The 27,825-nt window shown below is 37.5% G+C and overlaps 1 protein-coding gene across 1 annotated transcript in view; it reads left to right on the top strand.

Moving 5' to 3' along the window:
* Positions 1 to 27,825, top strand: part of ARAP2 (ArfGAP with RhoGAP domain, ankyrin repeat and PH domain 2) — a 302,530-nt gene that overhangs the window by 25,923 nt on the left and 248,782 nt on the right. The window contains exons 2-5 of the mRNA XM_006895415.1: positions 7,046 to 7,104; positions 8,282 to 8,358; positions 9,228 to 9,319; positions 11,167 to 11,520. Of these exons, the coding sequence (XP_006895477.1) occupies positions 7,046 to 7,104; positions 8,282 to 8,358; positions 9,228 to 9,319; positions 11,167 to 11,520 (582 nt within the window). The remainder of the gene's footprint in view (positions 1 to 7,045; positions 7,105 to 8,281; positions 8,359 to 9,227; positions 9,320 to 11,166; positions 11,521 to 27,825) is intronic.

Raw genomic sequence — 27,825 nt, forward strand, 5'->3', positions numbered from 1 at the left:
TGTGAAATAAATTGATGTCTTGCACTGTGGTGCTGGAGAAGAGTTTTGAATATGTCATGGACTGCCAGAGAAGAAGAAGAAGAAGAAGGTTTGTCCTAGAGAGGATGAAGCCAGGCTGCTCCTTGGAGGCAAGGATGCTGAGGCTTCATCTTGACATACTTTGGCCATGTTGCAAGGAGGGACTGTTTCCTGGAAAGGGACATCATGCCTGGAAGGGTTGAGGGATAGAGAAGAGAGGGAGACTATTGATGAGATGGATTGATTTGCTGACTGGGGTAATGAAGGTCTCTGGTGTGTCAGAGACAGGAAAGTTGGCACAGGATAGGGCAGGTTTCAGGGCTGTTGTACATAGGGTTCCTATGAGTCACAAGTGACTCAGTGGCACATAACACCACCCAAAACACCACCACATATTATTGTTGTTTTTAGGTGTCCTTAAGTTGGCTACAACGCGTAGCAGTCCTAAGAACAGCATCTGAATTTGCCTTATCCTACACCATCCTCACATTCTGCCGGATCCTTGAGCCCATTGTTAACAGGGCATCTTGTCAAGGGTCTTCCTCTCTTTCTCTGACCCTCCATCTTTCCCTGCATGATGTCTTTTTCCAAGGACTAGACCCTCCTGACAACATACACAAAGTATGTGAGTTGATATTTCATCATCTTTGCCAATAACGAGTACCTTGATTCTATTTCTTTACCTTTTACTTCTCATGTTCTATGTTTTCTTAATGTCATATAGGCCTTCTATTTCTTTAATTTTATTTGAAAAGTCTATACTTTGTTTTCATTTTAACATTTTTATAAGACAGAATTCTTGGCTGATTTTTTTAAAAAATATCTTTAAAACTTTTTTTACTGTCTTCTGTCTTGCATATTTTGTCATGAGAAGGGGTACCAATCTAGGTCATATAGCCCTGGTGTGTCCACTTGCCATACAGCTGTAACTTGTGATCTCTGCAAAGCTGAACACTATGACACTGACATGTCAAATGCAATAACGGTTCCACATGTTACCCATTGTGGACAGTGTTTGGTGGAGCTCCCTGATTAAAACAAGCTTGGAAGCAGGAGTGGCATCCATTTCAGTAAATAGCTTGCCTTCGGAAACTCTAGGAACCTGGAGACAGGATGAAAGTCACACAGGTGTTGAGGACTCTCCTTCATAGGGTCGCGATGAGTTGCTTATGACTTAACGGCACTTAACAACAACAATCACCACAGATCTTTTTTTCCTCCTGATTCTCCTTAAAGTTTCCTCATTTTTCTTTGTGTACATGAAAATGACAATGATAAGTTTGGTGCAATTAAGTGCCTCTGAAAATTCTCTGGAGGGTCAGTTCTGGGTCGGTTCTGCCTCTACAAAACCATCAATAACAACTTAGTTTACTTTGTGTAAATACTCAGTTTTTAGTTTATTGATACCTCTGGATTTGGCATTCATAGTTTTTATAAAATTTAGACCATTTTGGCATAAATTTACTCTTGTGGTTTTGTGTGTGTGTGTTTTATTTCTCCTTGTAGTGATAGCCTAGTTTAATTGTTAGGCCCACCAGTTTCTGAACCTTTGTCCATACATTTTTTTTTCTTCTTTGCTTACATTTGCATAGTAGAGTTCTGCCGGCCTAGTGGCAGGAAGCTGCATTCGCCAGGGCACACGATTTAAAGCCACCACTGCTCAGCAGAAGGATGGACAATCTCCTCCCCTGCAATTAAATGTTTCTGAAAACCTGCCTGAGGTTCAACTATGGGTCCACTCTGATGCTATTGTACACAACAACAACATTTGTATAGTTTTCATTGCTTTGTATCAGCTTATCTACTTGTGCCCTAATATAAATACCATATGTAGATGTGTCTAAAGAATAAGAATTTGTCTGGAGGCTAGAAAAGGCAATTTGGAGCATTGGTGGGACCATCCTTTGTTGTGTGTAGGAGATAATTTTTAAACTCTTTCAGCTCTAGGTATTTCTTGGTGTTTCTGAACTTGTAGGTGGGACCTCCGTTGGCATCTTCTTGTGTGTATGGGACTTTTATTATATGTCTTCCCTTTTTATAAGACAGCATTCAGATTAAATTATAGGACCCGTACACTACTTTGGTATGATTATTGAGGTAACGGCAGAAAATTTTTACTTCCAAACAAGGACATTTGCACATGGATAGATAGGTACTGTATCTTTTTCATGTACATAATTTGGATTGTAATACTATGTTTTCTTTTGAGATACATTGATTCTGCCATTTCTAGTATTTTCTTCTTTGCAGAAATTTTAATTTTCTGTATTTTGTCTTTTAATGTCTTAGTTTCAATTGACATCTTTTTAACATTTTTCATACTTTTATTTAAATCAGGATTTTTGTTTTAAATCCTTTGATATTTTTTAAAATTCTGGAGACAAGTCTAATGGCTCTGTAGTTAAGGCATTTGGCCACTAAACAAAAGGTTTATGGTTTGAATCTACCAGGCCCTCTCTGCAGGAGAAAGATAGCAGCCAGCTTTCCTTTCCAAGATTTATTACCTTGGAAACCATCACAGTTCTTTTCTGTCTTCTAAAGCTACTGTGAGTTGGAATCAACTTGATGGCAGTGGGTGGATAATTTCTGTGTATCTTTCTAATAACAGGATTTTCTTTTTTCTATACCTGCTCACAATTCACATGCGTCTTATTTGCATATCTGGTATTGAAGTTATGAGTTATATTTCTGAATGCTAGATTGTGTGTGTGTGTGTGTGTGTGTGTGTGTGTGTTAGTAGTGCCAACTTATTATGGCAGGTAGTAAAGTTATTTATGAATCAGATTGATTGTTTCAAAACTTGATTTAAGTTATTTTTTTTCCCCGCCATAATGAGCCTACAGTGGTCTGTACTTTAATGCTATTTGAGTATCATGATCAATAGATAAGGGCTTTTTAGGGTCATTATTATTAAATAAATGTTCCAGTGTATTTAATGAGATGTGTTCACTTTGTCTCCTGGGAATTTTATTGTTTCCCAGACTTTTGTGTGCTCTAGGGAAATGTTTGGCTTCAAGTGCTTCCGTAATCGGTCGTTCTTCTTCCCTGGCTATTGTTCTTTGTTTCACGTTGTGGAGTGTAAATCCTCTGCCTTCATGCATTATTACTGAGCCCAAAACTCTGGGATCACTGTCTTCATCATTATGGCAACTGCCCTGTCTCCTACTTTACATTCCAAATTCTAGCCGCCCTCCACTCTTTGACCTTGGTCTTCATCCCTGGAATGTTGATTCAGTGTGGTTAAGTTTTTCCTCTCCATATTGCTCTCTTGAAAATTGTTCCATGAAGATTCCTGGGAATTTGTAGAGGTCTTCTGGTTTGCTTTATTTCAATCATGTTACTATCCAGCACTCACTGTTGTGCAGTGTGGAGAACAGTTGTTTCTTTTCTTTTTTTTTTTTAGTGAAAGTTTACAGGAAGGTTGACTTTTCACTTGTTCATCAATACACATTGTTGCATGTATTTGAAAAATTACTGTTTGTTTCAGTGGAGTAATTAGTCCTATGGCAGTTACTGCTTCATGGGCTGAAACAGGGCTTCAGTTACTCTTTAATACGTAGCATTTGTGGACTAGCTCTGTTGACCAGAGAATTGCTTAGGAGAAGTTAAAAACAGAATCCTGACCCTTGCATTTAGATGAAACAATAATAATAACATTTAAAAATGAAATAGAGAATGAAACAAAAAAAAATAGAATTATTTTATATCAAAGAAGGTATTCCTTGACCTCTGGCTCCATAAGATTTGCTTTTGTCACAGCTATTATTATATTAGGTTTCTGTTCTAACTTTGCAGTATTTCTCCTCTATATTGTAGGATGTTTTAGGCCTTTTTCTATTATGTTCGTAGGTCCTGACCAGTTTTGATTTTTGGTGGTTTGTTTTTTTTTTTTACTTTATAGTATAAAGCTAATGACAAAAGATATTCTAATTGTGATATCTAGTTAATAAAATTATTTCTTGTAGGAATATGACTTGATTTTCTGAAATACATAGGCATACATATATCCTTACTTAACAACTATCTCCTTATCTGATATTTCATGATGATGATGATGATGATGATGATGATGATAATAATAATAATAATAATAATAATAATAATAATAATAATAAAACCCCTACTGTAAAAAAGAGCAAGGTCCACTTGTAGAGGGCCATATCTGACCGTATCACCTTCACAAAGGGGAACTCTCCCTATTAATAGCATGAACAACAGAAAAACAATTCCCGTGCAATCAGACATGCCCCTCATGCTCTTGTACCTCTTTCTACTCATCTCAACACCATTCTTACTTGAATTAAAAAAATCTGATGCACTAGCTAATGGACTACTCCTGGCCGTATTGGAGAAGTCAGAAGGCAACAATCCAGGTTAGTGGCAGAATATAGTTAGGATAGCTTCTGAAATGTGCTCACAGGCCTCTCATTCTTGAACCTCACAACTCCTGCCAATATTGGCTCTTCCCTCCCTAGTCCTCCAACAAACTTGGACAAAAGGCTTTTGCTCTTACCAGTGGTGTAGCAGTCCCACGATCCTATCTCACGGTCTCTGGTTCTCTACCGTGGCTGCTATGGCTACTGTTCTCATAGGCCCTCCTAGTTTGTCTGGTGTCCTGAAGGACACGTTACAGTCTCTGGCTCTCTGCTGGTGGGAGATCTTCCTTTTGCTTCTGGATTCCCTCGATTTAGTGGCAAGACTAGCCACTCCCCTTGTAGGTAGGCTAACATGTGCTATTGGCATATTCTCATCCTTTCATATGGCAAAGTTAAGTAATGGCCAGGAAAGCCATTTTGTCGTCTGACATACTTTGGGCATGTTGCAAGGAGGGACTGGTCCTTGGAGAGGAGCATCATGTTTGGCAGAGTAGAGGGGCGGCGCAGGAGAGGAAGACCCTCGATGAGATCGATTGATTCTGTGATTGGGGTGGTGGGAATGAGTGTGTTTGAGATGGCGAGGTTGGCACAGGACAGAGCAGCGTTTAGGGCTCTTGTACATAGGGTGGCTGTGAGTTGAAAACGACTCGACGGCACATAACAACAACAACCACCACCACCACCACCACCACTTTTATGATCTGACCATTTTGTGTGTTAACAAAGAGCTTAGATGGGAGAAGAATAGAGAATGGAGAAGGGCAAGGTTAGTGAAGTGATGAGATGGGAATCCACATGCAAGCCTGGAGTGTGATGAGGTTGATGGTAGGTTTCTGCCACTATTCTGCAGGTGGTGGACAACCCCTGACTGCCTCCAGTCTCAACCCTGTGGGTTCCATAGTGGTGGAGCAATTCTAGGTAGGAAGAGGAGATTTCCCTGAGTCACATCCACCTTGAAACAAATCAGGACTTCTGATAGGTGGTGAGCAACCTCAACTTAAGTCTGATGTTTGCAAAATGAACTAGTCTTTGTAACCTAAACATATCAGTAAATGAGGACTTGTTGTTACGTGACATTGACTTGGTTCCAACTCATTCATCACAGCCCTCTGTACAACACAGTGAAAGCCTGCCTAACTCAGCTCGCCCTTCACAATCTCACCTGTGCTTAAAACCAGTGTTGTCAGTCACTGTGTGATCCCATGCCATTGAGGGACTTTTTTTTCTTTCTTTTTCTTTCAGAATTCTCCACTTTTCAAGCATAGTCACTTCTTTTAGGGACTAGATCACCTTGATAACCCACCTAAAATATGTGGGAGGAAGTCTCATCATCCTTGCTTCTAAGGGACACTTTGCCTCTACTCCTTGTAAGACAGAATTATTGTTTTGGCAGTCCATGATATCTCGAATGTTCTTCAGTAATGTCACAAATAAAAGGCATGAATGCTCTTTCAGTTTTCCTTATAGATTGTCCACCCCACAGGCATATGAAGTAACTGAGTATACCTTGGCTGGACTAGACACACTTGCTCTTTACCACTTTAAGAGATAATTGGTGGTGGATTTTCCTAATGCTATCCAGTGTTACTCGAAGGGGCAACTTTCTGGAGAAATGCATCCGGGTTCGTTAAATAGAGGATCAGAGAAAAAGAAGACCTTCGATGAGATGGGTTGACACAGTGGTTACAACAGTGGGCTCAATCATAGTAACAATTGTGAAAACAGTGCAGGATGAAGCTTCTTTTGTTCTCTTATACTAAGAATAGTAAGTTGGAACTAACAAAGTGGTATCATGGAACAACAACAGTTATGGCTATCTAAATCATATATATCTATAGGTATCTATAGATATAGATATACATATAGATATATATAGATTAGATAGAGATAGAGATAGAGATAAAGATATAGAGTTAGGGATGATAGAGATAGAGATAGATGATAGATAGATATAGATATAGATAGATATAGATATATCTCAATGATAATTATGGAAAGGCTTCAGGTCTTTTGTTCATAGGGTCGCTATGAGTCATACTTCATTTAATGGCTATCAATAACAACAGCAGTACCCTATATATAGACCCCCAATATATAGAGATTGATTGACACAGTGATCACTACAGTGGGCTTGAGCAGAGTAAGAGATCATGAAGATGGTGTGAGATTGCGTAGAGCTCAGATGTGCTGTTCACAGAGCCTCTGTGATTCATAGTTGACTAGCACTTAACAAAAACAACAATACATCATATATTGTGCTCATTTATAACATCTGTTCATGTGCACACATGCATGTGCCCTCCTTTCCCCGCCCCCCCCATATATGTATATATACCAATATTTTAAACAGGTTATACTTAATTAGTTGCAAGTTTTAACATCTTTCTTTTCACCTATTAGGGTACATAATGACCGTATACAATTATTAAGTTTTGTGGATTATAGAGCCAAAAAGCAAATGCTTGTAAAATTCAGTGAAATACCTTAATGGTTTTGTAGAAAAATATGCCTATGGAATCTGAGCACTTTGTTCATTTCAAATCATATTTTTTAAAAAATTAGATTTTCCTACCCCTGCAAATGTATTTCTCTAGTCATTGATCCTTTCCTCAAGATAGTAACTTATAACCATTTTCCTCTTTTGTTTTAAGCTACTACCGTGAGAAAAGAAACGTAACTACCTCAGCTGGAGAAGGTGTGGCCCAGCAAAGTGAGTCTATACATTTTAAGTGTCTGTAAATTTATCAGTTCATATTTGATAGAGGGGACATTTGTTAAAATTGTGATTGTGAAGACAGACTGCCTGAGGAATAGGGAATTATAAGAATAACTGCATGCCTGGATTCATGTCACTTCAGATACTTTTAAAGGTGAGTGAATGAAAGATAGTGATACACCCTTTAGCCTCCTTGGAAATCTGAACAAGCTTATATTCAAAGATTTTTTGTACAAGCTTTGTTCATTGTTAGCTACAATCAAAGATATTTAACTAAATTAAAATTGGTTCTGGAAGTCCGAGCTACAGGACAAAGAGTTATAGCAGGTAGTTTTGCCATGGCAACGGGAACCTAGTATTATTACTTGGGGAAATTGAGCATTGACAGAAAGGCTTTCTTTCCTTTTGAAAATTATACTGATAGACTTTCAGAAACATTCTTCTCCGTAATAAGATGGCAAACATGTGGCGGCTGAACCTTTAACACCTTTGTTATAGTAGCAGAAAATACAAATACGGAGAATTAATTTTTTTCTTATGAGCCAGTGCAGTTTAAGAATGGTAGAAATTCTCTTGAACCGGTTGATTTAGGCATGCTATTTTCTGGTTGCTATGGTGTTAGACATACTCTAGTAGCTATGATGTTAGAATAGCTATCATAATAGATGTGATGTTAGAATTATAATAAGCACATTCTAGAATTTTGAACACTATAACATCTAGCTCTTATGATTTTTTGTCATATTGATTTTTGCATATTGATTATTGATTGTAATAGGCGTAAGATCTTCTACTTTTATATTGCTCCTTTATTTAGAAATGAACATTAAAATGGCATCACCAGTGTATGTGGAAAATGTGCTTGGTAATATTAACGTAAGATCATAAAGGTCAAGAAAGTCATATATGGCACATGTAATTTTAAGAAAAAGTGAGTCATACAGTGTGCAATGGCTACCAGTTGACTAGTGTACATGAGTAATACATTAAAAAGATGATGACAGTTGATTTGGGTGGGATGGGAATCAAAAAGCTCACTTTTACATTGTCAAAGAATAGAACTTAAGAAGCAGTCTGGTATTGGTATAAAACACATGCATTTTTTTTTAATAAACAATTATGTCATATTATTCACATCTTTTCGTTCTCCATCCTATAATTCCCTGAAAAGATTCAAATGAGGAGAATTCATCTTCCATTTTTCCTTATGGAGAAACTTTTCTATTCCAGAAACTAGAAAATTCAAAGGTTAGTCCCATACATTTTACATTTTTTCCATATTCAGTTCTTTGCTTTTTTGCCTGTGTTACTTATATCTTTTTGTGTTCCTGTGTACTCTGTGAAGAATGCTTTAGATTGAGGAATAGAAGGTCTAGTCAGTAAAATTTTTGTTTAATATCACCATGATAATTCTGTAACTTTGTATGTCATAAGAATATACTTTCAGATTAATTTCCTAAAATACAGAACTGTGGGATTTAAATTTCACCAAAGATCAAGTGATTTTAATAATAACAAACGGCAAATGGAACATAAACAAAAATCCCTTAGTTTAGGTTGGGTGGTTTTTTTTTCTTAGCAGTGTCTTTGGATGTCTATTTACGTAGCTTAATTATTTTGACTTGTGATACAGTTTTTCTTCTCTCCTATGTGTTCTATCTCACAGTTTTGTTTCTTGAAGCTGAAAGGACAGAGGAAAAATGCTGTCAAGAAATACAGATCTAATAATAATTAATTGTCGTAGGTGGAAATGTAATAGACAAAGTATTGGCAAGCAATGTCCAGTAAATAAAGTTTTATTGAGGGAGGGGAAGAGAATCTGGAAGAGAAAAGAAAAACAAAAACCAAAGAATAAAAGTAAAATGACTGGGTTAGCATGTTTTGTTATTAGAGTTTCATAATGACTTAACTATAATACTGAAGAAATGGCGGTGAAAGGCTAATGTTTCATAAATAGCCTCCCTGATTGTGCTGATTTTAATGGAAAGTGATTCAGTTAGATACTTGTTAACAAAAGTAATCCTAAATAGTAAAGACCTGCATAGATTATTGCTACAATAAAAAAAAATAAAATAAAACAGCAACAGATCAGAAAATGTATGCATTTGTTTTCATAGAAGAAATCTATAAAGAATGAATTTTGGACCCATGAAGAAACACTTAAAGGGGAAGCAACTACTGAAAGGAACTCTCTTTTGGTCAAATCAAGGTTTGTAGTCTTTGATTTATCATGGCTAATTTTTTCACATAACATACTGCAAATGTTAGCTTCATGCTAAGAAATAATCTTTATATTACTAAGATAGAGTACCTGTAATATTTTTTATATTGTTATAGTTGAATATAAGGGAGTCATTAAATGAGCATAGAGTGATGGTCTGTGACAGATTTTTTCCCCCTTCTTTTTCTGATGGAAACACCCTTTTACCTCTCAAAAATACGAGGCCAATATGTGGTGATCATAACTGAGCCTTGAAGATAAGAACTTAAGTGTGTGTATATATAGAACAAAGGAACAGTTTACTGTATTACTTGGTGAGGTACAAATTTTTCCAATGTTATGTTAGTCATTTTTTATTAGAGGTAAAGATTGGATAAGAGTTTATTTAGCTCTGTGGATCACACATGAAATGAAAAGATATTAGTTTAAATTTTACTTTTGTTGTGATATTTCTCTCCCTTAGCTTTGTTGGGGCTTAGTATACTGAATTCATTATGTGGTATTAATTGACTTTTTAACACATTAATTCCAGTACTTAATTTTCCTAGATTAACATTTTAGCCTTATTGATTGGTTTCCTTAAGTTGAAACTAAGTAATCTCTGATAAACAAAAGATAAGAATGTATTCAAATAAAAAATGTAGAAGGCTAAATCTATCTTTAGAGGAGGAAATCTTTTTAGAACACTGTTTCCAGGAAGGACATTTTTTGATTTCTAGATATGTTTATTACATTGATTGGCAAAAACTTTATTGTAATGGGTTTTATTGAACATAAAGGACTGTGTCAATCTGTGCCATTCCTTCAATCTATTAGAATATGCTTAGTGATAACAGTGTGTTCCAGTAAATATTTTATATTATTGTGTACTGTGCACTGAGCTTTTCTTGTTTTCTTCTAGCAGTGTGGTGCAGTTTTTCTATAATGACAGAAAATAGTGATGCAGGTCTTAGCAGGAAGACGTAGTTTCTATTTTCTTATTTTATGTGGAACATAGGTTTCTTTGGGCTGATTAGAAAAGTTTGAGAGGTGACAAGTTAGATATAAGTAAAAAAAAAACAAACCTAAGTTGCCATCAAGTTAGTTCATATTGATGGTGACCCCTTTTATATGAGGGTAGAACTATCCCATGTAGGAATTTGGGTTGCTGATTTTTCAGAAAAAGGCTCAGCTTATCTTCTAAGGGATCTATGAACGGACTTGAACTTCCAGACTTTTAGTTGGAAGTCAAGCATGTTAACTGTTTCCACTATCCAGAGATTCCTTGTTGGCAAATAAGGTCTTCAGATAGATTAGTTTGACATCCTGGCTCAGTTCATTGCTACTGAGTTGGAACCAGTACTGAGCAGATTTTCGGAGGCTGAAGCCACAAAGGAAGATGTTGCCCATTTTTCTCCCGTGAAGTAGGTGGAAGATCCAAGCCACATGCTTTTGGGTTGGCAGCACAACTCTTTACCCCAGTGGTTCATAATGTGGTCCAGAAAAGTGAATTGGACCAACTGCTTAATAGTGCTGTTGAAGATGCTTAAATTATAATGCCGAACATTTGGTCAGTCCTTGTCCTAACCATCAACACATAGTCCCCTGTGATAAAAGTGATCACATTTCATTTATACACAGGGAAAAAACTCTAGCTAAAAGTATCCAATTATGTCTTAGATTAATGAGGATTCCCATTATATTTCATAGATGAGATTTAACATTTGTAGTTTGGGCTCAGTGAACTCTAAACTTTTCTTGATATTTAGTTTTCGTAATTTGTTGTTTATAAATAAAAAGATTGCTTAAATGACATGGAGAACTTTGACACACTAACACTTCTCTTTTCCATTTAGCATATATGATAACAGCCTAGAGAGAACAAGGCAAGACAAAGTGGAGGATATTTGGATACCTCGAGAGGACAAAAATACTGTCCCGATAGACTCTGCTTCTGAATCCGAATACTCAACAGTAGAAGAATGCTTTCATAGTTTAAAACGGAAAAATTCAAAGGCTCCTAAATCTAGGATCCAAAAAGTCTTGAACTTGGACCCTCTTACCAGGCACAGTTATCCAAGTAGCTCCACGTGTAGAAATACTGATTCGTCAACCTTTGCCTCAAATGCGATATCTCCTTATGCCTGTTATTATGGATCATCTGCCAAAAAAGTGAAATCTGGGTGGCTGGACAAACTCTCTCCTCAAGGGTATGTAGTTTTTCCTTTTGTGAGATATCATTGGTTTGTAGTTTTAAAAATTCAAATTTTCCATTACCAGACCTGCTAGAAAGTGTCTCCTCTAACTCACTCCCCCTACATGAAGATATAATTAGCAACCTCCAGTATACTCTTGCAGTGTCAGTGTTTAGACATGAAGGATTAAGATATGATGTGTGGAATCTTGAGTTAAGATTCTAGGTAGCAAACTATAGCTGAAAATTGTGAATTACATCTATATCTTCATTGTTTATTTTTAACTTTACATTATACTGTGTCTCAATTTGTAACAAGGAAAAAACCCACAACAACACAGGCTTCATTAATGTACTTGGCCCACATTGTTTAGTTTTTGCTTATATCATAGCAGTGCTCTGTTCAGGAATACAATGCTTATTGTATTTAGGGGAAAACGTTTCATTGTTAAATTTTTCATCTTCAGTATTGATATTTTGTTTTTACTTTAGTGTATTGCATAGATGGTCTGGGTCTCTTGGACATTGGACATTACACTTTTAAAGCATTTGATAATTTCTGATCTTAATAGTACAATTCTATCCTTTATCTGTCTTAAAGTATTGAGAAATCTTTGGAGGAAGGATAATATTTAATTAGAATTTCTTTCTGGCATCTTGGTTTTTAGATGTCTTTTTTGAGTTATCTACTTGCAGTGTTCCTCATGAATTATTTACTTTGTGATTAAATGTCTCACATTTACATATTTAACTTGGTGAGTCCCTGCAGCATGATAGCTAGGCCCCTAAACCTACCAATCATTTCTAGAATGCCTTAGTTCTAAAGTTAATTTCATTAGAAATAAAATTACCAGAAGCAGCCTTAAATGACTAATAAGAGTGGGAATTAAAATTCTTAAGAAAGCGAAAGAAAATCCAGAAATATTTTTGGTTACTCATTATGTGGTTAATAATTTATATGCTTACATCCATCTTGAAGACTAGATTTTGACTAAACTATAACAGACTATTTCTTAGACTTCTGGGTATACTCTTGGTATTATCAAAAAAATGCATATTCAGGGATCAAAGGTATGAGTTTGTGGTTGAGTACACACACTAATTGAATTACATTGAGCTTGAATATTCCCAAAACTGTCATTTCTGTAAAAGTCAAGGGTTTAGGGAGATCCAAGTACTCTCTTAGAGTGTCATAGGGTGTTTTCCCCTGTTCTCGGTACAGAGCCCCAGGAGCCGTGGTTTCCTTTTGTGGTCTGCTGTTCACAAGGTGGGCTTGTTTTTGTGTCAGGCTCACAAAGCAGGCTTCCGCACTGCTGGCTTCCTTGGGCCACAGAACATTCTACTCAGTCTTTATCAGAACACTGACTTTGCATCCTCTCTCTGCTGAACCTGTCTACATCTTGTGTCTTTTTTTAGATTCATGTTTTCTCACTCCAGGGCAAATACTTGAATGTTCTGGTTTATAAGATTTTTCTCTTGGACATCAGGAAACATGGAGATGGAAAAGTAAACAAAGCATCTTTGTTATATTTCCAAGAAATTGCAAAGAAACAGAAATGGTTCTATGTTACTTTTTTCCTCCCTGTGCAATGAAAGAAGAATTTTAACTGGCTAAGATTTTAAATGCTAAGAAGCATGTTTAACTGGCTAAGATTTTAAATGCTAAGAAGCATGTTTTTATTTGCTCAGAAGGAGAATCTGCATTTTTCTTTTCACTAATTAGATTTGGTTAACTATTCTGAGATTGTTTAAGATGATTGTTAATTAGGATGATGCCTACACAATTCCCTCCCCCCCCCCCGACACTGTTAGGCTTTGTGAAATTAACTTGGTCACATGCCTCTTTGGTTTAAATATAATGGATTCATAAGACATTCTGAAGGCCATACAAGCAGGAGTCAGCAAACTTTAATTTAGAAGGCTCAGATTATATTTTAGGCTTTATAGGCCGTATGATTTTTGTTTCAAGTGTCAACTCAGTAATTGTATCCTGAGAGCAACTATAGACAATATGTATTCTAATGAGTGAGGATGTACTCTAATAAAACTTTATTTACAAATGTGGGCAGTGGACCAGATTTTTTCCTAGGGGTATGTAAGGATAAACTGTATTAGGTAGTTCATTGAAATCTCACCTCAATTAAACTACTCCATCTCCCTTGGGCTTCAAATAAATATTATATTACAAATTAGGGAAATCACGGTATTAATTAGACAATTATTAAAAAAGCAGGTGTCCTTCTTAGGGCAATTGTTCTTGTTTTTTTTTTTTCTTTTTTTCTGCCTGTAATGTTCTTTCTTGGAGAATCACCTAATAATTAGGACTGTTCCTGTCTCAAGTTTTGGTGTAATGTTTGTTTTGCTTTGAGGCATTAACCACCAAATTTGAAACTAGAACATATTTTACCTGCTATTGCTCTTGTAATTCCTTTAATTTTCTTTATAGCTCTCACATAGGGGGCATAGTCTGTAGTGAATTGGCACTTCTAAGCCAAAGCCTGCCTTTCTCCAGCACTTCAAATCTCCTAGTCGCTCTGAGGGGGGAATATGAACAGTTTCCTCTAGTTGCAATTCTGATGGAGGGTCACTATGAGTTGGCATATTTCATATTCTATTACTGTTGTCGTCGTCCTGTATCATTAAGATAGAACCAATTCGTAGCTGATCCTCCAGTGGATTTTCAGAGACTGCAAATCACAGGAGGAGATTGCCCGTCTTTCTTCTGCAGAGCAGTTTGTAGATTTGAACCACTTGGCTCTTTTGCTGTTTTTCAGAGACAACAGATAACTTGAATTTTTTAAATTGTGATTTTAATGACATTTTATAGAAAGATTGGGTTTTTGTTCATTCATTGATAACACATTTCCCCCCTCCTCCCCTACTCCTCTTTCCCCAGTCCACTTTGTAATGCAGATTGTATCTAGGTTATTATCATACATAGAAAGCCTCATCATGTTTCTCTCAGATGGTCCTTTCCTTCGTCTCTGCCAGTGCAAAGTTCATTATCTGTCTACTCTCTTCCTGTTCTCCCCACTTCCCCCCTCCATGTGAATCCTATCTTAAAATAGCTGTGTTATGCAGTATTTGTCTATTTGTGACTGAGATATTTTACTCAGGATAATATCTTTCAGACTGATCTGTGTTGTATAGTGTTTTACAAGTTCATTCTTTTTCAGTGCTGTGTAATATTCCATCGTGTGAATGTACCAGTTTTTCTATCTATTCATTTGTTGACATGCACTTGGGCTGCTTCCATCTCTTTGCTCCTGTGAGTAATGTTGTAATATGCCAGCCACAACTCCAGAGACCTCCAGAGCTCTCTCTGCTACTACTAATAAATCCTCTATGTTATTAAGAGATGATTTATTTATTTCTTATGTGCTCCATTACTTTTGTTTACTGTGAAAGTTTCAGTGGTTAAAATACCACCCAGCACCTGGTGGCTATTCTTCTCAATATATGTGGTTGAGAATGTTAGTAAGAAACTCAGCACCAGACAGTATTTTTTCTTATTAATTTTCCTCAAAGAGCTGCCATTTTTAATCATAAGGATTTTGTAAGAAAAATTGCCAAACTCGAACCCTTTTTTAGTGATGGAAAAGCCCCTGGTGTCATTGGTACTGCCGGTGTGCATAACAGAGCAGTGAAACTTTGGCTTTTATAATTATGAAAAAGAATTTTAAAAATTTTCTTATAGTAAAACATAATGTATTAAAATATAAAGCTACACTCAACCATTTTTTGAGTAGTACTTGAAACTAAGTTCTGTCTTGAGTAACATCAAAAAACAAATTCAGAGTTTGTATACAGTGTTTGTTTTTGAAATGAAATACTAATTTTGACTCAGTGCAGAGTCTGTGAAAGTAGCCTCATATTTATCAAGAAAAGAATTGAAAACATCATGTCATTAAAGAAATACTAAAACATTTCCAGTTGAGCTGAAAGTATGCAAAATGTATTTAAATGGTATAATTATAATACACTTCGAGACTACCAGTTAAAGAGAATTGAAAGAAATTTCATAAAATGCTGTACATGAACCCATTAGCAGTGTTTCAGGCATGTCAAAGCAGCAGGGGGAAAAAAAGAATGGTGCTTGGTTGTTGGGTTTTGTGTGGGGTTGTTTTTTTTTTTTTAAATTTATAATGTTTTGGATGATAAAGCCTATACTTCTCAATTTTTCCCAGCTGGAGCTAATAAGCTCAAGATTTTCTGCACATCTGTGTAGATGAAAATGTAACAGACCGGATACAACTTCCTTCAGCAAGTTCCCAAATATATAACACAGACAAGTAATTCTGTGAGTTGCTGTAAGAAAATGAATGCGTGGTTGAATGTGTTCAGGAAACTCTGCCTCCTGCTTTTCCACCAAGAGATATACATGTTGAAGTCTCCAAAAATATCTGTGAAAAGCAAATCCATCTGATTTTTTTTAAAACCCTTTTTTTCTAAAGGTGCTTGAGTGGGGAGATTTCTTTTGCATAATTCCTGAACATTCTTGTAAAGTCCGTTATGTATGTTGCAACTTTCTTTTTTTGTTTCCTTTTGTTTAACTTTTTTTTTTTTTTAAATAAAAAAAATCCTGGGGAAATTTGATGGTGACATGAGCCTGGGTTAGAGGAAGTGGAACATGAGACATTAACTCAGCAGTTTGAATATATAGTATGCTTAAGAGTTGATGGATAATCTTTCTTTCAGGTTTAGTTTATACAGAAAAGAAGTAGACCCAAATAAAACTAAACCCAAAAGATAGACTATAGTAACTGGTACAGAAAGCACAAAGGATATAGTTATCATTGAAATACAGGTGTTTGAGAGAGCATTTCTTCATGGAGGAGAGGGGCAGTTGAGTTACTCTGGAAATGGGTAGGATTTTAGCTGACATTTTTTTTATGCAATTCCTTTCTAGATATTGGGATATAGATAAAGAGCTTAAGGGCTACAGATACCTAGGTCACTGGTATCTAGCTACAAGAAGAAAGAGATAAAAAGGAATTGAGGCCAGTATGGAGCTTGTGGTTATTTTATTAAAGATTGGGTTGTCAGTTCTGCCATTGAAACAAAATGAGAAAATTTAGTGAATTCCATTTCGAATTTGAAAAATGAAACATCCAATGGTTAGTTAACAAAAAATAAAAAGTCCTAGTCAAGTGGTGTAAGTGGGCCACTCACAGGCTAGTAGTCCATAGCAGGGTAGGCGTAGGGGCACATTTAATTTGTGGAAAGGAAGCAATGGTAATGCTTTAGTAAGTGGCAACTGATTTCCCAGCCATTGTCTGTTCTCCAAGGCTACTATAGTGGACCAGTTGCCCTCCCCACCTTCCCCGTTACACAGGATGGACTGCATCATTGAATGTGATCTTGTTCCCCTATGTCTGGCATTGCGGGCATATGTTCTTTGTCTAACCTGGGTATTCTTGATCAGTTAATTTATTAAATGTAAAGTTGGATCATAAATCCAAGATAAAAAGGAGGTTTTTTCATACTGGCATATCATTTGATCATTTCTGAGATCATGTATCACTAGAATATAGCTTGTGCTAAGATAATAAAACATTCCAGTTTTTTTTTTTTAAATCTGAGAGAAAGGTTCTGTTTCAGTAAATACTGAAACAACAGATAAATTCTGTAAGATATGAGTAGAACTACAGAAGAATTCAACTGTCATTATGTTGTTGTTGTTGTTAAGTGCCATCAAATTTCTTGCGACTCATTGCGACCCTATGTACAACAGCTCTAAACTCTGCTCTGTCCTGTACCAATCTCATTGTTTCCGACAAACTCATCCCAATTGGCCTAGTCACCGAATCAATCCACCTCCTAGAGGGCCTTCCCCTCCTGCGCCTGCCCTCCACCCTTCCAAGCGTGATGTCCCTCTCCAAGGACTGGTCCCTCCTTACAACATGACCGAAGTATGTCAGACGAAGCCTCAGATTCCTTGCCTACAAGGAGCAGCCTGGTTTAACCCTCTCCAGGATGAATCTGTTTTCTTAGTAGTCCATGGCACCCTCAGCACTCTTATCCAACACAAAAACTCAAACGTGTCAATTCTCCTTCTGCCCTCCCTGGTCATTGTCTAGCTCTCTGATACATAACAAGTGATTGCAAAGACCATGGCCTGTACCAGACGCATCTTAGTCTCCAGAGACACACTGTTGCTCTTGAGTACTTTAGAGAGGTCCCTAACAGCAGACTTTCCCATTGCAATACGTCTTTTAATTTCCTGGCTGCTAGTGCCAGGAGTGTTGATTGTGAAGCCAAGCAGACTAAAGCTGTGAACAATCTCAATCTCTTCACCATCCATCCTGATGCTGCCAGTTGGTCCAGTGGTGAGAATCTTTGTCTTCTTGACATTGAGCCTCAATCCATATTGAAGGCTGCAGGCCCAGACCCTCAGCAGCAAACACTTCAGGTCCTCCTCAGTTTCAGCAAGCAGGGTTGTGTCATCTGCATAACGCAGATTGTTGATAGATCTTCCACCAATCGTGATGCCACATTTCTCCTCATAGAGCCCAGCCTCCTGGGTAATCTGTTCTGCATACAGGTTGAAAAGGTATGGAGATAGGACACATCCCTGGCATATGCCCTTCCCAATTTTGAACCATGCAGTGTTTCCTTGCTCTGTTCTGATGACTGCCTCTTGGTTCAACTATAAATTTCACATTAGCATGATCAAGTGTTCTGGGATTCCCATTCTTCCCAGAGTCAGCCGCAGTTTGTTATGGTTCACACAGTCAAACGCCTTTGCATAATCAATGAAGCACAGATAGACATTCCTCTGGTATTCCCTGCTTTCAGCCAATATCCATCTAACATTAGGTACAATATCCCTAGTACCACTACCCCTTCTAAACCCAGCCTGGACTTCTGGCAATTCTCTGCTATCATTATAGCTAATGTTAAATGGATCTTAGCTGAAAGCAGAGAGTGGCAGAGAAATGTCTGCCTATGTTTCACTGTACAAAGGCATTTGACTGTGTGGATCACAACTAACTGTGCTTAAGTCAGAGAAGAATTGGAATCCCAGAACACTTAATTGTGCTTATTATGAAACCTATAGTTGGACCAGGAGGCAGTCGTCAGAACAGAGCAAGGAAACACTGCATGGTTCACAGTCAGGAAATATGTACAGGAATGTGTGCTATTTCCATAACTTTTCAATCTGTAAGTGAGACAGACCTTCTGGGAGGGGCTGGGCTTTATGGGGAGGAATGTGACTTCACTATTGCAGGAAGATTCAACAACCTATGTTATGCAGATGACACACCTGTGGTTGCTAAAACTGAACAGGACCCGAAGTGTTTGCTGCAGAATGTCAAGGATGGTAGCCTTAAATATGGATTGAAGCCAAACATCAAGAAAGCAAAGATTCACACGATTTGGCAGCATCATGCTACATGGGGAAGAAACTGAGATGGTGAACAGCTTCAGCTTGCTTGGCTCCACAATTAACACTCTGGGTATTGTTGTTGTTAAGTGTCATTGAGTCGTAGGCGACTCATAGTGATCCTGTGCGCGATGGACCTGGACACTTGTATAACTGTCATTCTTTCTCCAGGTTCATAGGGTTTCCGGAGGCAAGAGATTTCAGAAGTGGATGTCACTCCTGCTTCCAAGCTTGTTTTAGTAGGGGAGCTCCAGTAAACACTGTCCACCATGGGTAGCCATTCTCACATTTGACACATCAGTGTCACAGTTTTCAGCTTTACAACCACGAGTACAGCAAGTGGACAGACCAGGGCTGTATGACCTAGAAGAATGACCCAAAATAATTAAAAACAGCCCTACAGTATTTTACAATTTCGGTATGCCCACATACTGGCAGACTCTGCGCCAGAGACCCCAATTCATCTGGCAGGTCCCCTCTGCTAACACCCACTTGGGATTAAAAGAAAGCCATAGGATCTGTGAGTGTTTCTTATGTGTGTGTTCCTCTCCTGAGTCACGAGGGGCCCTCTTAAGGTCCAGCTGGAAGTGAGATTCACAACACACTGCCACTTAGCAGTCAGGAAATCAAAAGACAAATTGCATTGGGAAAATCTGCCAGGGACATCTTCAGAGGACTTAAGAGCAACAGTGTCAGTCTAGAGACTAAGGTGCACCTGATCCAAGCAATGGTCTTCATAATTACTTGCTATGTATGCATCAGAGATCTGGACGGTTACGAAGGATGACAGAGGAAGAATTGATGCCTTTAGAGTTGTGGTGCTGGAGAATTGATGCCTTTAGAGTTGTGCTGGAGAAGAGTTTTGAATATACCATGGACTGACAAGAGAACATGTTCATCATGGACAGAGTAAAACCAGGCTGCTCCTTGGAAGCAAGGATTTTTAACCTCCTTCTGAAGTACTTTGGGCATGTTGCAAAGACAGACCAGTTCTTGGAGAAGGACATCATACTTGGAAAGGTGGAGGGACAGCACAAGAGAGAAAGACAAAAGACACTGGATGAGATAGATTGTTTCAGTTACTGGGTAATGGGGTTGATGTGTCAGAGATAATGAAATTGGCTCAAGGTAGAGCAGGGTCAGAGCTATTGTTCTGATAAGCTGTTGTACATAAGTTTGCTATGAATCACAGTCGACTCAGTAGCACCTAACAATGATAGCAACAAACAACAGAGGAATTAATTAAGAAACTTTAATGGAATAGTCTAATGTCTGAGTTGTATCAAATCTTTCCTTTGCTGTGTGACTCAATTCCTCAGAATTCTTTTCCCCATAATAATAGTGGAATGATGGGATTGTGCAATGAATTGGAAAAAAAATAAACCCTGGGCCTAACACTTTATAGGTACTCAGTAAACCTTAGTTTCTTTTCTCTTCAGGTAAGCATTATTTTATTATAGGTGACCTTTGATAATATTACCAAAACTGTCACTTACTCTTTTTACATATGTGATTTAGATATAAATTGAGTTGTGTGTTTGCATGGATATATTCAAATGAAATTGTTTTATTGATATGAAAGTAAATAATTAAAAGCATCAGAAAGATTCTCATGCTTCATTGGAAACATTAATCAAACACATTTTTTTTAAATAATAGCAACTTTTTGCAGATTGTACATGAATGAAATATGTGTGTGAAATACTGCATGCGAACCAATAAAAAAATTTAAAGAAACCCCTTTTCTTTCCCTCACGCCCCTTCACAAACTTTAGCAGTTTCTTTTGATATTTAGTTTGTTTCTCTTAATTTTTTTATCCAGATACTTTTTGAGTTTTCTGACTGGAAATGTACTGTTGATGTACCGCCATGGAAAATAATGTTTATTCATATTCTCTAACTGTCCTCCCCGCCCGTCCCCTCATAGACATAGCTCCTATCTGTCATCCTTCCAGTATAGCTGTATATGATTAACACTTGGGTTATTTCTGTATTTAACATGATACATTTGTTGTTATTAATGTGTTAATTGAGTCATCTCTAACACATTGCACCCCTATGGGCAACCTTTCAGAACCTTGCCCTTAACCTGTGCCATCCTTAAGATTTCCTTCCTGCCGTAGTCCATTGTTGGAACCACTTGTCAGTCCATCTTGCTAAAGGTCTTCTCTCTTGCTCTGATCATCTCTCATTCCCAGCAGGATGTCTTTCGCCATGTGATGAGCTCTCCTGACAACATGCCTAAATATATGAGATGAAGATGCACCGTCCTCACTTCTACAGACTTTTTTTTTTGTAGCCCAAAGGATATTCAAGACTCTTCTCTAACACCACAACTCATGTATTTTGATTCTTCTTCTTTAATCATCTTTATTCATTGTACTTTTATGACTGTCTATATACTGTTCATAGTTGAAACATGTAGTATACTGTGATTATTTACAGTTCATTTTAGAACTGGACCATTTTAGAACACTACCAAGCTGTTAGGACATAGTACTGGCTTGAGTAGATCTTGCTGTTGCTGGAATTTTTCTTTGACAAATTTTTGTTCCAAACCCCAAACCAACCCACTGCCATCTAGTCAATTCCAACTCACTGAAGCCCTGCAGGATAGAGTAGAACTGCTCTTAGAGTTTTCAGGGCTGTAAATTTGTACAGATGTAGCCTGCTTTCTGTAATGACCTTGGAATATCTGATGGGTTCAAATTAATACAGTGCTTAATTCACCATACCACCAGGGCTTCTAGTCCTCATGCCACTGTTGTTAGGTGCTTTCCAGTATGGTATGATTCATAGCGACCCTGTGAACCACAGATTTGATCCCTGTCTGAACTCTGCCTTATCTTGTGCCATTCTCATCATCTCTTAACACACTTGAAGTCCCTGAAAGCAGACTTCCCCGGTGCAGTAAGTCTCCTGATAGTAATGACTGCTAATCCCTAGGGCGTTGATTATGCATCCAAATAAGATGGAATTGTCTTTTTTTTCTTTTCTTCTCACAAGAAGTTGTGTATTAATCCAGTAGTAAGGATTTTTGTCTTATGTTGAAGGCTTTGGTCTTTTAATATATCCCTTCTGATATATAATAGCTTTTGGGGAGCATAGTAAAGATGGGACTTCCATTAAGTTGAGTATGCCTCAGACTTACCCTGTGAACCACAGATCTGAAGTCTGTCCTATTCTACTTTATCTTTACCATGTCCAGCACACTTGAGCTCATTATTACAGACATGGGCTATATCAATCCATCTTGTAGAGGGTCTTTATCTCTTTCACTGACCCTCCACCTTTCCCTTTCCAAGGAATAGCTATTCACATACCTAAAGTATGTGAGATGAAACTTCACCATCCTTGTATCCAGAGAGCTTTCTGGTTGCACTTTCTCTAAAACCTTTTTGGCTTTTGGCAGACCATCAGATATTCAGCACTGTTCTCTAATACAAGAATTCAAATGTATCAAGTCTTCTTTTATTGTCCAGCTCTCAAAGCATAGCAGATAATTGGAAACACTGTTTTGGATCAAGTGCACCTTAGTCTTTAAACTGATATAATTGCTCCTCAGGACTTTAGCCAACTCTCTAACAGCAGATTTTTTTAGTGTTATACATATGCCTGTTGGTACCAATGGCTGTGTGACCATGACCAGATTATAGGTATCAGTATTTTTGATATAAACTTCTGTTTGAGTTTGATATCCATACAACTCTTACTCATAGCACCAGAGTTGTTTTTACTGATTTTACTATTTTTTAATACTGCTGTCCCTTCATCCTTGTCTGCTGTTTTTTGGCCCAGATACTCCCTATTTTGCACTTTACATGAAATAAAAGCTCCTCAATTCTGTTGAAGAGGTGGAGGAGTGGCTTACCAGTGGTGTGAGATGCGGGGAGTGGTGGTGTGATGGAGACGTGGTGACAGTGCAAGTTTATCTCTTAAATTGCCTTTCAGCAAATTTTCTTATTCCTAGCATTCTCCTTCTCACCTTTGCAGTCACTTTCAGAGTTACTTGCTGCATGAGCTTTTTCTGAGTTTTTACAGAGTAAATTGCTTTCACTATCATCTTGATCTACTTGTTGGCTTAGCAATCTGATTTTTGAAGTTTGTTTTGTCAGTTCCTATTTTTCCTCCTCTACAGATTTCCAAATTATGTTACTGTTGTTCCCTTTACTAGTTTCTTGGTCAGTGCAAGTTTCTAGATATTTGTTTTATTTAATCTTTATAATCATTTGCTTTCTTTTTTGTGAGGTTTGAGGAGCACTAGAAGTAAATCCAAACTTTTAATTCATCATCCTAGAAGCTTGCTTTTGGATATTGTACAGTGCTTAATTAAAAAATCTAGAAGTATGGGTCTTTTAATATACTTTTTTTCATATATCACATATGTAACCTCTAAACTCTGAGAGAATTTTAAAATTGTAACACATAAAAATTCATTTACCATTGACTTTTTATAATTTTTTCATACCTAGAATTTTATGTTAAGTTTTAAAAGGGCTTATTTATCACAGAGCTGGCAGTCGAGATGTAAGAGAAATGTAACTTTTCATTTCTTGATGGATTTTTGTACAAGAATTCATATACATTGTGTTTCATTCGTGTTCATTGTGTTTGATGTAGTCATTAATTTTCATTTTTTTAATGTAATTAATTACTGTTGATCAATGCCTTTCTCATGAACTTCCCTTTGCATCTCACCTATTTCTTTCCCTTGCCCTTGTTATTCCTCTAAATGCAGCTGCCATAGTAGTTTCAATTGAGTAGTTTTCGCCCCTCCTGCTTTTTCCACCACCTTCTCCCTTGTTCCTTCCCAATTTTGAACAAGTATACATAACCTCTTCCTATTCGCTAATTGAAATAACCATCTTGTTCATTTGTCAGTTTTTCCAGTTTGATCTTCCCTTATCCTGATCCTTGACTGTGTTCATTGATTGTATAGTCTATTTCTGCTACTTACCTTCCCTTATTCTCCAGTTACCTTCTTATTTTCACAGTGAAGGTTTTATGCAGAATTATTTCATTTAGCATGATGTCCTCTAAACTATAAATACTGTGTAGTATTTTTTGCATTTATTGCTCCTTGGGACTTGATGGTATTCCACTGTGTAAATGAACCACAATTGTTCTGTCTCTGCATTTGCTAATGGACATTTGAGCTGTTGCCGTTTTCTTGCTATTGTGAATAAAACTGTGATGAGCATTGTGATGAGCTGGTGTACATATATATATATCTCTGTTTATGCCTCAGCTTTGCTTTCCTTAGAATATATTACTAGCAATGATCATTTGTTGTTGTTGTATACTGTAGAGTTGGAACCAACCCATAGCTTACCCTCTGGTGAGTTTTCAGAGGCAGTTAATCACACAGGAAGGGATTGTCCATCCTTCTCCCACAGAGCAGCTGGTGGCCTTGAACCATGTGCCTTTGGGATTGCGTGCAGCTTCCTGCCACTAGGCCACCAGAGTTTCTTGGAAATGGTGAAATGGGATTTTTATATCTGCCTTTTTGAGAAAATGTCAAACTGCCTTCCTTAGTGGTTTTGTTGTTGTTATGTGCCGTCGAGTCATTTGCGACTCATAGTGACCCTATGTACAACAGCCCTAAACCATGCTCTATCCTGTGCCAATCGCATTGCCTTTGACACACCCATCCCGATTACCCCAGTCACTGAATCAATCCACCTCATAGAGGGTCTTCCCCTCCTGCGCTGTCCCTCTACTCTACCCAGCATGATGTCCCTCTCTAAAGACCTGTCTCTCCTTACAACATGTCCAGAGTATCTCAGACGAAGCTCCAGAATCCTTGCCTCCGAGGAGCAGCCTGGTTTAACCCTCTCTAGGATGAATCTGTTTGTTTTCTTGGCAGTCCATGGTACATTCAATACTCTTCTCCAGCATCACAGCTCAAAGGTGTCGATTCTCCTTCTATCCTCCCTAGTCATTGTTGTTATAGTGGTTTTACCATTTGATAATCTGCCAGCACTGCATAAATGTTCCAGTCTCTCCACATCATCTTCAACATTTATTGCTTGTTGTTCTGTTAAATTTTGCTATTGCTGCTGGGTGAGATGGTACCTTATATTTGTTTTGATTTTCATTTCTCTGATTGCTGGTGATTTTGAACATTTCCATATGTGCTTGTTGGCCATCTGGATATCCTATTTGATGAAGAATCTTTTCATGTCTTTTGCCCATTTTATAACTGGATTATTTTTCTTGTGCATACAGTATAATTTTCTGAAAATTTTAATTAAGAATATCTTGTTTGAAATGTGATGCCAAATATTATTTCTCAAGTCTGTGGGCCTCTGAAAAAGCTTTGATGTTCACAGGCATTTGGTATCTAGAAGATCCCATTCTTCAATTTTATCTTTGGTTTTTATCTTTGGTTTGTGCATTTTTGGTGGTTGTAAGCCTATTCATGCCATAGACCAGGACTTCTGAATTTTTCCCAAATGGTTGTTATAGTTCTTGGTTTTTCCCTCTGGGTCCCTGATGCACTTTGAGTTGGTTTTTGTGGCATAAGATGTAGATCCTTTTTCATTTTTCTGCAGGTACATGTCCAGTTTCTCCAGCACCATTTCTTAAAGAGACTGTCATTTCCCTATTTATTGAGTTTCATTTTTCTTGTTGAGCATCACTTGACTGTAGGTAGATGGGGTAACTTCTAGGTTCTCGATTCTATTCCCTTGGTCTGTGTGCATGTCGGAGTGCTCCTTGTCACCTCATATACTTTGGGAATATTGTTAGAAGGAACTGGTCCTTGGAGGTGGACATCATGCTTGAAAAGTTGGAAGATGAGTGAAGGAAAGGAAGATCCTTAACAAAAGAGATTGACACATTAGGCTCAAGTGTGACAGAGGTGGTGAGGATGGCACAGGGCAGAGCTGGTTTCAGATCTGTTGTTCACAGAGTTGCTGTGACTTGATGGCAAATAACAACAACATGTGCCTTCATTGTACCATACCATGCTGTTTTGATTGTTACTTACTGTTGTTGATATGTATCATTGAATTAGAACCAGCTCATAGCTGGCCTTCCAGTGGATTTTCAGAGAATAATCATACAGGAGAAGATTGTTGATTTTTGTCGTGAGATGGATTAGAACCTCATGCCTTTGGGATAGTAGTGCAGCTTCTTACTATGAGGCCATGACAATATAGGTGGTTTTGAGATCAGTGAACGTGATGCTTCCTGTAATAGAAAGCTACTGAGTGTAGTGTAGGGGCTCAACTCATTTTGGTTCTTCAGTTTTGGGGATTACCACTTTAGTTTGCTCAAAAGTGAAGCAATTTTATGTACCTTTGAATAGAATTATTTGTTATTGTGTGCTCTCAAGTGGGAACCAACTCCTAGCTGACCTTCCAGCAGGATTTCGGTGGGGGGGGGCTAATCTCATAGGAGGATATTGCCCGTTCTTCTCCCACAAAGCAGCTGATATATTTGAACTGAGTGCCTTTGGGATTGCAGTGCAGCTTCTTACCACTAGGAATAGTGTTGACTTTTTGTAGGAATACTTGATTTATTACCCATTTCTATTTAGGTAAAATACTCCATTACTGTTATACTGTCAGTTAAAAGTATCATATTTATTCAGATAAAATGAGTAATTGAGTAAAGACCAAAAAAAATCTGTATTTACATTAACAAAAATCCATTATTTTTGAGAGTGTAATAATTTTTTAAGAATTCAAAACTTGTTATTGTTGGAGGCAAGAATAGAATGAAATATTCATACAGTTCTTTAGGATTATGTGAACAGTGAGGGTAAATTTGGGCCAGGTGGTTAATATCCATTTTCCTTCAAGATTAAAGATAACTAAGAAATATGTTTTGATTACTTAATGCCATGATTAAGACTTACAACCTTTGAGATTCATTAAGTTGTGTGATTTTTTTTTTAATTAGATTTTTTTAAATACTGGTTTATTTACAAAGTTCATATTCATTATTTTTCATACCAGATCTTCCCTCTTCCCTCCACTTATCAAATTGTGTAACCCTGTGATTATTGTCCCCGCCCTCCCTCACCTCTCCTCCCCCCTCCCCCACCCTTGAATCCTCATAATTGTTCTGCAATAATGGTCTTATACAATATTTGTCCTTAGGAACTGAGTTAGAACACTTAGCACAGGGGTCTCCAGTCCCTCCCAAGATAGGTAGTAATTTACAAAACCATTGCTCCTGCATTCTGCGTAGTATTCCATCAAGTGAAAGTACCATAATTTCACAGTCTATTCCATTGTGTTTGGACATTTGAGCTGTTTACATGTTGTTGCAAAGGTGAATAACATGGCTATGAACATTGGTGTACAAGTCTCCATTTGTGCCTCAGTTCTCATTTTCTCAGGATGTATTTACCAAGCAGTGGAATTGCTGGGTCATGGGGAATTTCCATGTTCAATCTTTTGAGGAAATGCAAAATTGCCTTGCAGAGTGGTTGTACCATTCTACAGTCCCCCCAGCAATTTATAAGAGTTCTTATCTCTTCACATCCTCTCCAATATTGTTTCCTTGCTGATCTGTTAAACCTTGTCACTGTTCTGCAAAACACAATAAAAGACCTAAAGAATTGGAAAAATGTGCCCTGTTGATGGGTAGGAAGACTCAGTATTGTGAAAATGAGAAACCTGTCAAAGCGATCTACATGTTCAGCACAATCCCAGTAGAGATACAACATTCCTTTTTCAAGGGGATTGAAAGGGAAATTGTCAAGATTATTTGGAGAGGAAAGAGACCTCAAATAAGCAAAGCACTTCTGAGAAACAAAAATGAAGTGGGAGGCATTGCACTCCCTGACCTCAAAACATACTGCACAGTTGTATGATTTTTAAAGGTGACACTTTGATAGCCTGTGTTAACTTTATGTACCACTGGTTGGCGTGCTTGGTATATCTGAGAATTCTCCCCCTTAACACTAAAGATATAATAATA

This window comes from Elephantulus edwardii, unplaced genomic scaffold, assembly GCF_000299155.1.
Source record: "Elephantulus edwardii isolate Elephantulus edwardi_28Jun2011 unplaced genomic scaffold, EleEdw1.0 scaffold00167, whole genome shotgun sequence".
Classification (NCBI taxonomy): Eukaryota; Metazoa; Chordata; class Mammalia; order Macroscelidea; family Macroscelididae; genus Elephantulus; species Elephantulus edwardii.